Source organism: Cibotium barometz, chromosome 27 (assembly GCF_041138505.1).
Source record: "Cibotium barometz isolate CiBa-2024 chromosome 27, ASM4113850v1, whole genome shotgun sequence".
NCBI lineage: Eukaryota > Viridiplantae > Streptophyta > Polypodiopsida > Cyatheales > Cibotiaceae > Cibotium > Cibotium barometz.
In genome coordinates this window covers 1620264-1629796 of record NC_141072.1, presented here as the reverse complement: position 1 = coordinate 1629796, position 9533 = coordinate 1620264, and the positions used below count along the sequence as shown (strand labels likewise).

The following is a 9533-nucleotide window of genomic DNA, read 5'->3' as shown; positions in this document are numbered from 1 at the left end:
AAGCTGAAGCTAAGGTGAAATGGTCTATTTTAGATAGTTAAAAAACTTCTATGATGGCACGTTCTTGCTCTATACCCTAGCTGGAGAATGGTTTGAGAAGCTACTTAATGGCTATAGTCTAGATCGATTTTGTCTTAAAGAACCTGGTGCTTCTAGATCAGGTTTAAGAATAGTTTTAGATTATTATTTTTTTGCTACTAAGCTGACATGTCCAAATTCACGCATCTAGACTCACGTCTCCAGTCTCACGTCTACATCTTCACGTGTGTGAACTCACATAAATAAGTCCATCTGTCTATGCTCACATGTCCAAGTTCACGTTTGTAAGTTCATATGTTTAGGCTCATATCTCTTGCCTTACATATGTAGGCTCACGTGTCCACATTTATGGATGCAAGCTCGTACTCCTTTTTCTTTGTTTGAACTTAGCTCACATACTTCCCTGGTCCACACCATATCAAAAATATCAAAAATACCTACCTCTAGGCTCACCTCTTTCATGACTGCAAGTTCACATACTTAGGCTCACCTCTCTAGTAGGCCTAGTTTTTGGTGGTTTTATGATTTTTTTTAACTTAAAGAGGAGATTAAAGATCCTAATCCTAGTTCATAGTTATACTATAACTAATTATTTGTTTTTTCATTATCTTTTAATAATTTCCCATATATCTACTCTACCAATTCCACAATGCATGAACAATTTATGAAAAAATATGAAATGCATGAACAAAAATTGATAACTTCAAATTCAACCTAAAAGAGCTCCATGTTTTCGGAGTGGATTCCACTCCTAATCATAATTTCTAAGCCATTCCTTGGATCAAAGCAATGAAATCTATCTCTTAGGCTCTAATATCATGCAAATCACCAAAAAATCACAATTTTGCTTTACCAATAGCTGAACATAGATTGCCCTAAGGCAAAATAAAGTTCAAATGGAAATCAAAACCAACAACAAAAGCATCCATTACTCCAAACTATATGATTTTCAAAGTGACAATATTGAATAATCCCAATAACTTGGAATGGACAAAAAAAACGGAGCAAAATCATAGGCTACTTCCCACCAGCACATGGTTTCCCTACACAATGCTACATGACCTATCCTTATGTGGCCAATCATGCATCATGAATCTAACAAGTCTTACGTATACATGAAGTTCAATGGGATTGAATTAAGAAAAATATGTCTTTTTCATATATGTTTGCCTCAATTGGAAGACGAGAGTAAGTATACTAGGATGATTTTATGGATTTAAGGTTGGTGTGGAAGATGGTTATGATATGGATAAAATAGAAGAATGTTCCTTAGCATCCCTTGTGTAAGAGCTCATAACAAGGATTGAGTCTATATGTAATTCCTCATAACAAGTCTTAGTAATGTGGTAAGTGTGCACATTGTTCCTTCTATAAATTTTCACCTACCCTCATCATTTGACATTTGAGGGTGTAGCTTTATGGTATTGGTTTTGTGGTGTTTCCATATTGGACTCTATTTTACTCTCTATTTTGTGAGGATTTAAACTAGTAAAATGATGCACCTTCTCAAGGATAAGCTTATTGAATTTTTTGGGTATAACTTGGATCATTTGCTGGTGCAAGTGCATTTAGCTCTTGAATTGCCATCCTAAGCATGACAACCAGATAAGAACAAAAAAAGTTTTTACACTAGGTTTTCAAAAAAAGGGCTTTGAGCATATATAATCCCTTTCTAAACACTCCAAAAAAACAAAATTTCAGATTCAAGCAGACATGACTTTGCCACCAAGAAAAAGTTACGACGATCCTTGCTGTACAGCAGCTTCATTATCAACTTAAATTTGTCGCTTTAATATCAACAAATCATTGACAACATCAATCGCAACATCGCAAATTTTATGATCGTCACAAATAAAGTGGTCAACAATATAATGTTATAATGGAGCAAGCATTTTCATTGGTGAAAATTATCATTGCTTGAATCACTTATTGGTGAAATTTACGAATGCCTAAATCACTTATTGGTAAAAATCAATTCCTAAGTGCAAGGATGAAAATTAGTTTAAAGCAATCATGTATTGTAGTGAGTGAAAACTAATGAACTTCAATAGGCCAAAGAGAGCCCCTTTACCTCAGTAGGGATTATATAGCTCAACTTCAGTAGGCCAAAGAGAAAGGAACATGGTCCATGCAGTAAGCAAAAATCAAAGACAGTGGACACCTATATCTGGGTGGCATTGGCATGTCATAGTAAGAATTTAATGCATTGAGTCTTTTTGTTGCTTGTGCTCATGATATTAGTGCACCTTTTGGGTTAGGAACCTCCCTAATCCAAGGTTACATTTTCTCGTGCCATGTCAGGAATTCTATCGGGAAAATCTTCAAAAACAGCAGAATAGAAAAAAGATATCGATTTTTGAAGGACTAGTTGGTTGCACACCATAGACATTCTGGCAAGTAGGTAGATATCTCTATTTACCATGATCCCTGATAGGGATGCTAATGTATTGGTTTCTCTCACAGATTTGAGTCAAACCCTAAACTTTTCATACATGACCCCACCATAAGGATACTTGACTTAACAAGGAAACCTACATAACGCTTCGGTTGTGCTGGCAACCATAGATTGCCCAAACAAGGTGACGTCTTTTTCTTGGCAATCATGTTTTCTTCACATATACCCATCATTATGTACCGAATATAGCCCACAGCAACGAAGACCATGTAAGAAAAAGGAAGCAGGCCAGCGGGCCTGACAAGGCAAGGCACCCTTGATCGGCACCCAAAACATAGCAATGTTCAACCAAAAAATCAATCAATGCCAAGGCTTGAGTGCCCTTCAGAATCAGCCTGCATTTGAGATACAGATTAGTATGCAACAGATATGAGATACAACTTTGTGAAACAAAAAACAAAAAACAAAGGTTTCACACACCAACACGAAATTTGGGGAACACTACTCACAGAACTATCATCATAAACACGCCAGATGGTCTCTCCCAGAAGGTTTGCCACGGACAGGACTGTCAATTGAGGGAAATAATTCTTTTCTTTCACAGGTATGGTGTTCGTTATTATAACTTCTTGGAAAAGGCCTCCAGATAAGCGCTCGATAGCTGGAGGACTGTTCAACAAACAGGATAGCAGGTTACATTTACAAACAGGATAGCAGTTACATTTCTTTTTTCAAGGTACAACAGGAAATTATAGGCTTGGCATCTGATTGACCTGAACACTGCATGTGTGCTGCAGGCATAAACTTCACGAGCTCCTTCTTGATGTAGAAGGGCTGCTCCATTGGCGATGGTCCCTAGTAGAGCATAACAATACAAATACAAAATCATTCTTACATGCAGCATGCCATTTAGCTACCCCCAAAAAAACTTCTGGACACCACAGTTTCCTAACCAGCTGTATCAATCATGTCATCCACCATGACAGCAACCTTCCCTTTCACATCACCAATGAGATTCATGACCTGCATATGCCAGAATGAAGATCCCTATGAGTCTAGATACAACTGTTTAAACTCAAAGAAACAAGAGCACAGATGTAGCTGAAAAAAAAGCTTCAAATAGGGCTTTGTTTGAAGGCCTCCCTCTCTCTTGGACCAATAGCACCATTGTCCCCACCCAAGCTTAGTTAGTACGAAAGGTACGATACGGTACGGTATGATAAAATACGGTACTAATTGGTACCTTAAAAATTTTTGAGGTACGGTATTAGTACGTTTTTTTTAAAAATACTTCCTAAACTTAAAAATTGTAGACAAGAAGTTACAAAATAGTAGAACCATGAACATGCCATTAGAGCACAAAATTGCTACAAAAGGATAGGCCAAAAAACTCATGGCATGGGCGACCGCCAACATGCATACATACATGATACTACATACTACAATACATCATCAATGAGCTAGAAGGAGATAGATGCCCAATGCCTAGAGAGCTATAACATATCAAAAGTCTACATCATCACCACCATATGCATGATCATCAACATGATCACTACTAGAGTGTCCATCAAGAGAGTTCTCTGAAGAGGACTCTTCGAAGGTGGACGAGACACTCTAGGGATCATTCTCGCTAAGTAGGTTGCCGTCATCATCAAACAAGGGCTCTCTAGGCAGTGGGGTATCATCATGAGGGGGCAATGGAATATCATCATGAAGGCGGGGATTGGAGCTCGAGAATCCCCGCCTCACATATGTGCGAAGGCCACCCTCTGCCGATGTCGAAGGCGGAGGCCTATGAACTCCAACTGCGCGGTCCCGTCCATGCTGACTCCTGGTGCTGCGAGTATCTGCTGCCACAAGCTCACTATAGAGCTCCATGAAGATTGCCTCCTCCTCATCAGGTTGTTGATTGACACTTGCAAAGTTTTCACTCGTCAACGTGAAAGTGTCAACATTAACATCGTCATCAGGCTTTTATAGAAGGACACAGGAGAGATGAAAGGAAAACAGCCAAAAAAACGGACAGAAAACGGTTAGAAAAAACGTGCAGAAAAACGGCTACTTCCAACGGGCAGAAATAGGGCAAAATCGTACCTGATCGTACAGATACGTACGGTACCGTACGTATGATCTGATCCGTACGACGTACGGAACTAAGCCTGTCCCCACCCATAATGTAGGAGACCGCGAGGACCCCAATAGCTACCAAACTATCATGATTGGCCATATATAGGCCAAGATTTATGGTGTAGTACTGGAGGCCAGGGTTGGCTCCTTGGCAGAGAGAGAAGAGAGACAAACAGAGATCCACCAGTCAGGCAGGGTTCAGGTCCCAGGAGGAATAACTTGACACTAGATCATATCTTCACCCTCATAGCTAGCACTATCATTGAGCCAAGCAGCCATGTCTGACCAAAGAAGATGTGAAGTGTGATGGCATTGTATGAGTCAGTTACAAGTTGAGGACCATGAGGTCTGTCCGGTGAGATTACATGACACCATGAGGTCTATCCGGTGAGATTACATAACACCATTGGGGTCAAACAGGGCTGCCTAATATACGCTACACTATTTGGACTATATAAAGGGAAATCTAAAAGCTCATTGACAGATTGGGTAGTACAGGTTCTCCGCTATATGACAGTCCTATGTGCACACTGCAGATGCCACAGTCCTCATTTCAGATTCAGCAGAGGGGTTACAAAAGCACCTTGATGCACTTTGGTGCTTTTGTGCTGAGAGGGACCTTGCAGTGAACCTTCGTATAACCAATTAACACTCAAATCAGGTTGCATCCAATCTTTCATGTTAAGAGGTGATGTGGTTGAGTTTGCCTCTTCATACGTCTACCTTGGGGTCACCTTCACTGGTCCGATCTTCTCCATGCAGCTGGCTCCCTTGGCGAGAGGTTATGCGCCTTGGCCTGATTAAAGAGACGTTGCTTTCAGGCCCATTTCTGAGAGCCAACACTAAGCGCTTATTGTTTGACACACAGGTTAGACCCAATGTGATGTATGGTGCCTTGTTTTGGGGACCAAATTTGGGTGAGTCAGATTGTAAGAGGATAGAGAGACTATAGGTGATTTTGTTTTTCTGAATAATCAGGCGTAAGCCATCAGTGCCACATGAGATTGTGCTTGTCCAGTTTCATGGGATCCATTACTCTTTGATGCTCTTTTTCAGACCATCACTTACATTTACCATGCATACACAGTGGGTGGCATCTCCCGCGGTTGGCACCCGAGTCTAGTCTTCTGGGCAGCTTGCACAAGAGGGACATCGCACATGTTGGTATTCCTGCATTGTCAGTTGGTTTGACTAACATAGTCTGAAGATGGATCACCCAACCCTCTCCCCCCTCTTCTAGTACATCCTTGAAGCACCTCCGCACTCAAGGGGCAGCTTCATGATTTACAAGAGCCTCTTGTGACCCTAGAAAACAAACCAAGCCCAGAAATGAGGACCCCACAGAAAGAAGAAACTATTGCAAAGGTGAACGAAGGGATCAAGCAAGATCTACATGAGATCGTCAGTAGCATCAAGACAATGGTCAAGGAAAATTTGAGAGAACACATCAAATTAGAAGTTGCAGCCGAAGTCGACGGCCCTTGGTCACCAACCTGGGCTTAACAGTCACCAACTATTCCTTAGTTTTGCGGCTGTCCACACGATTATGCAATTCAACAGCTCCAAACAGGCCAAAACATCACTTAGACCAATCATTTTGCATCCCATGAAGCTGTGTTGAAGCCTGGCACAACCTGTGTCTGTACCATCTCAAGGAAACCCATGAAGTATGGCTGAGATTTGCCAACCAATAGAGAAGCAGTAAAGGAAGTCGACTAGCTTTAGGGAGCAACTATGCAACTCGATTGGCCCCTGTAGCCTGTATCCATCCCGACCAGCACTAGAGAAAAGAGGAAACGTTGTAGGCCAGCCCTGTAGCTGATGTTTCAACAGTCGACCAACCACATATTCACTGTTCCATCAATCAGCCAACTGTCAGGCAGCAGCAGCAGATGGAGTCGGCCAGCCACATAGGTCTCTTCCTTGTTCAACGGCCCTATGTTCCCTAGAGAAGCTGTAGACCAGCTCTCTTGGCTGCCCTTCCTTGCTCCACACCCCAAGCACCCAGAAAAGCAACTCGTGTCTGGCAAAAATAACCCCAAGGTTACTTTAGAAACTCGTGGGTTTCTGGTCCATGCCCGGGTGCCCAAACCTAAAAGTTGGTCCCAGTTCAATAAAATAGTCCAGCCCAATGTGAACTCTCACTTATAAATTATAAGTTTGTCCGCCCAAACTTTAACGAATGTGAACCTGCAACCATAGACTTTAGTAAACAAAGAAATAATAATTAAATAAGGTTGAGTGTGCACACTTACCACCTGCAATACACCCAAAATTCACCACCTTAGTCCCAAACATGTGTGCACACGCACATCCAGGGGCATCCACGCGTCCCAAATGCCCATGGACATTCACATGCAAAATACCATGCAATGTTCAAGCAAACAAAACAAGTCACACATGCAAGTGCACTTCACAAGCAAATGCTTGTGCGCAATGATTTGGATTAAATCTCCCAACTTGCCATCTGTCGCAACCATGGGCACCACCCACGCTAGATCCAAATGTTGTACTCACTAGAGCCATTGCCCTTGCATGAGCGTAGCTAAATCACCAAGATCACCAACCTTTCCATGAGTTAACATACTCACTGACCACAGTCACTAACTCTTTCATGAGTTTATGCAAACACTAGGGTTGCCAACCCTTGCATGAATGCATAACTACAGTAGTCAGAGTCACCAACTCTTGTTACTGACTTAGAGACACCAATTCTAATCACTCATTAAAGTCACCAACTCTTACATGAGTGAATCCATCATGCTCCAGGAAATCCTTCCGCATGGTGCAGATCTCTCTGGAGGATTGTGACATCCCCCTTGGCTTCTAATCAGTTGTCCTCAACTGAAAAGCGTCCATATATGCTGTAAGGAGATCCGGGTAGTCCTTAAAGTATTCTTCATCAACCCACTCCACATCAAGTGCTAGGTAGTTTTTGAGTTTAACCAGATATCTACGAACAAGATTGCCACGAGGCGCTATTGGTTCCTTGTGAAAGACAATCTGCTCAAGCTGCAAGATTTCTTCCAATTCATCAATCTCTGGTAGGTCCTCTACTACCGGTTCCAAAGGATCTGTACCAACATATGGTTTCAAGAGACCAACATGAAAGGCATTATGCATCCGCCAATGATCTGTTAACACCAATCGAAAAGCTACCTCATTGATCTTCTCCAAGATCTGAAATGGTCCATAATATCTGCAAGATAGCTTGGGATACATTTTCTCTTTGCATGTCTTCTTACTGAGGCGGTTTTCGAATTTCAATAAAAACCAATCACCCTCGTTGAGCTACAACTGTTTCCGATGTTTATCTGCAACCTTCTTATGCTTTTCCTAGGATCTCTGTATGGCTGTCCTGACCTGTGAGAAGGCAATATCCAAATTCCTAACATACAAATCCGCTGCAAATATTTCATCCTTGGTGCGTAGGATAGGAGGCAAAACCACTTTGCTATATACACAATTTCAAACGGTGCCTTACCCATAGAAGTATGCACTGTATTGTTGTAGGCAAACACTGTATTGCTGTAGGCAAACTCAACAAGTGGTAGGTACTTCTCCGAGTCTGATTTGCGATCAAAAACATAAGAATTCAACAAATCAAGCACCGCTGAATTTGCAATTTCACCCTACCCATCCGTCTATGGATGATATGCCAAAGAAAAACTCAGCTTGGTTCCCATATTATCAAATAGTGCGTGCCAAAAGAGACTAGTGGTGCGAGGATCACGGTCCCCCCCCATAGAAGTATGCACTGTATTGTTGTAGGCAAACACTGTATTGCTGTAGGCAAACTCAACAAGTGGTAGGTACTTCTCCGAGTCTGATTTGCGATCAAAAACATAAGAATTCAACAAATCAAGCACCGCTGAATTTGCAATTTCACCCTACCCATCCGTCTATGGATGATATGCCAAAGAAAAACTCAGCTTGGTTCCCATATTATCAAATAGTGCGTGCCAAAAGAGACTAGTGGTGCGAGGATCACGGTCCCCCACAATTGTCTTTGGCATGCCACGATGCTTAAAGATTTGGGCCAAAAAATAGCTTCACCATATGCTCTGGCTTTATGGTCTTCCGCACTGGAATGAAATGTGCTTGTTTACTGAACCTGTCCACAAAAGTCCAAATAGCATCAGTCCCTTGCCGCATTTTCGAAAGATAAAATCCATGGTGATACTTTCCCAAGGCTAATTCGGAATCGGCAAAGGTTGAAGCAACCCTGGAGTCTTATGTCTGTCAAATTTGACCTTCTAACAAACCAAAGAGTGGCGAACATAATCCTCAATGTCTTTACGCATCTGAGGCCAAAAGAAATACTTTTCCAAAGCCTGCGTAGTGATAAGAATGCCTCTATGTCCTGCATAAGGTGGTACATGACATTCTTCCAACACTTTTTGCCTTAAGTTTTATGCACACAAAGGGGGTTGTGCATCATCAAATACCCATCACGCATGGAATAATTCAAGACTGAATTACCCTGCTGTAAATCAGCCCATATATGATCTAAATTATCATCTCTGTGATAGGTTTCTCGCATATCTGAGAGTTCTTGATGATAGGCCACAGTAATGGCATGAAATTGAGGCCTTCGAGAAAGCGCATCAACCACTATATTCTTCTTTCCGAGAGTGTGTAGAATCTAAAAATGAAACATAGAGAGGAAATTTGTCGATCTCATATGCTTTTTCAAACAACTTTATTTGAGTAAGAAAGTACCGAAGAATTTGATGATCCGTCTTAACGGTAAATTCAGCTCCACATCGTGAGGGTATGACTGATTGCTAGAAGCTCTTTTCCATAAACCTACAAGTGAAGTTCCACATGTTGTAGTCAACAGCTTTCATATGCCACACTATGTCCTTCTTGGTTTAATACGGCGCCAGTACAGTCTCCAGAAGCATCACATTCAACAGAGAATGATTTGTGCAAATTTAACAAAATCAAAACCGGTCCAGACATGATGGCT

General features: G+C 41.6%; 1 protein-coding gene across 1 annotated transcript in view; it reads right to left on the bottom strand.

The window, feature by feature from the left end:
* Positions 1 to 2225: 2225 nt before the first annotated feature.
* LOC147622985 (ribose-phosphate pyrophosphokinase 1-like) overlaps positions 2226 to 9533 on the bottom strand; it is an 82828-nt gene continuing 75520 nt past the window's right edge. Inside the window, exons 6-9 of the mRNA XM_086821012.1 lie at positions 3388 to 3457; positions 3208 to 3289; positions 2944 to 3103; positions 2226 to 2829 (exon numbers count right to left, since the gene is read on the bottom strand). Coding sequence (XP_086677138.1) covers positions 2791 to 2829; positions 2944 to 3103; positions 3208 to 3289; positions 3388 to 3457 — 351 coding nt within the window. The 3' untranslated portion in view covers positions 2226 to 2790. The remainder of the gene's footprint in view (positions 2830 to 2943; positions 3104 to 3207; positions 3290 to 3387; positions 3458 to 9533) is intronic.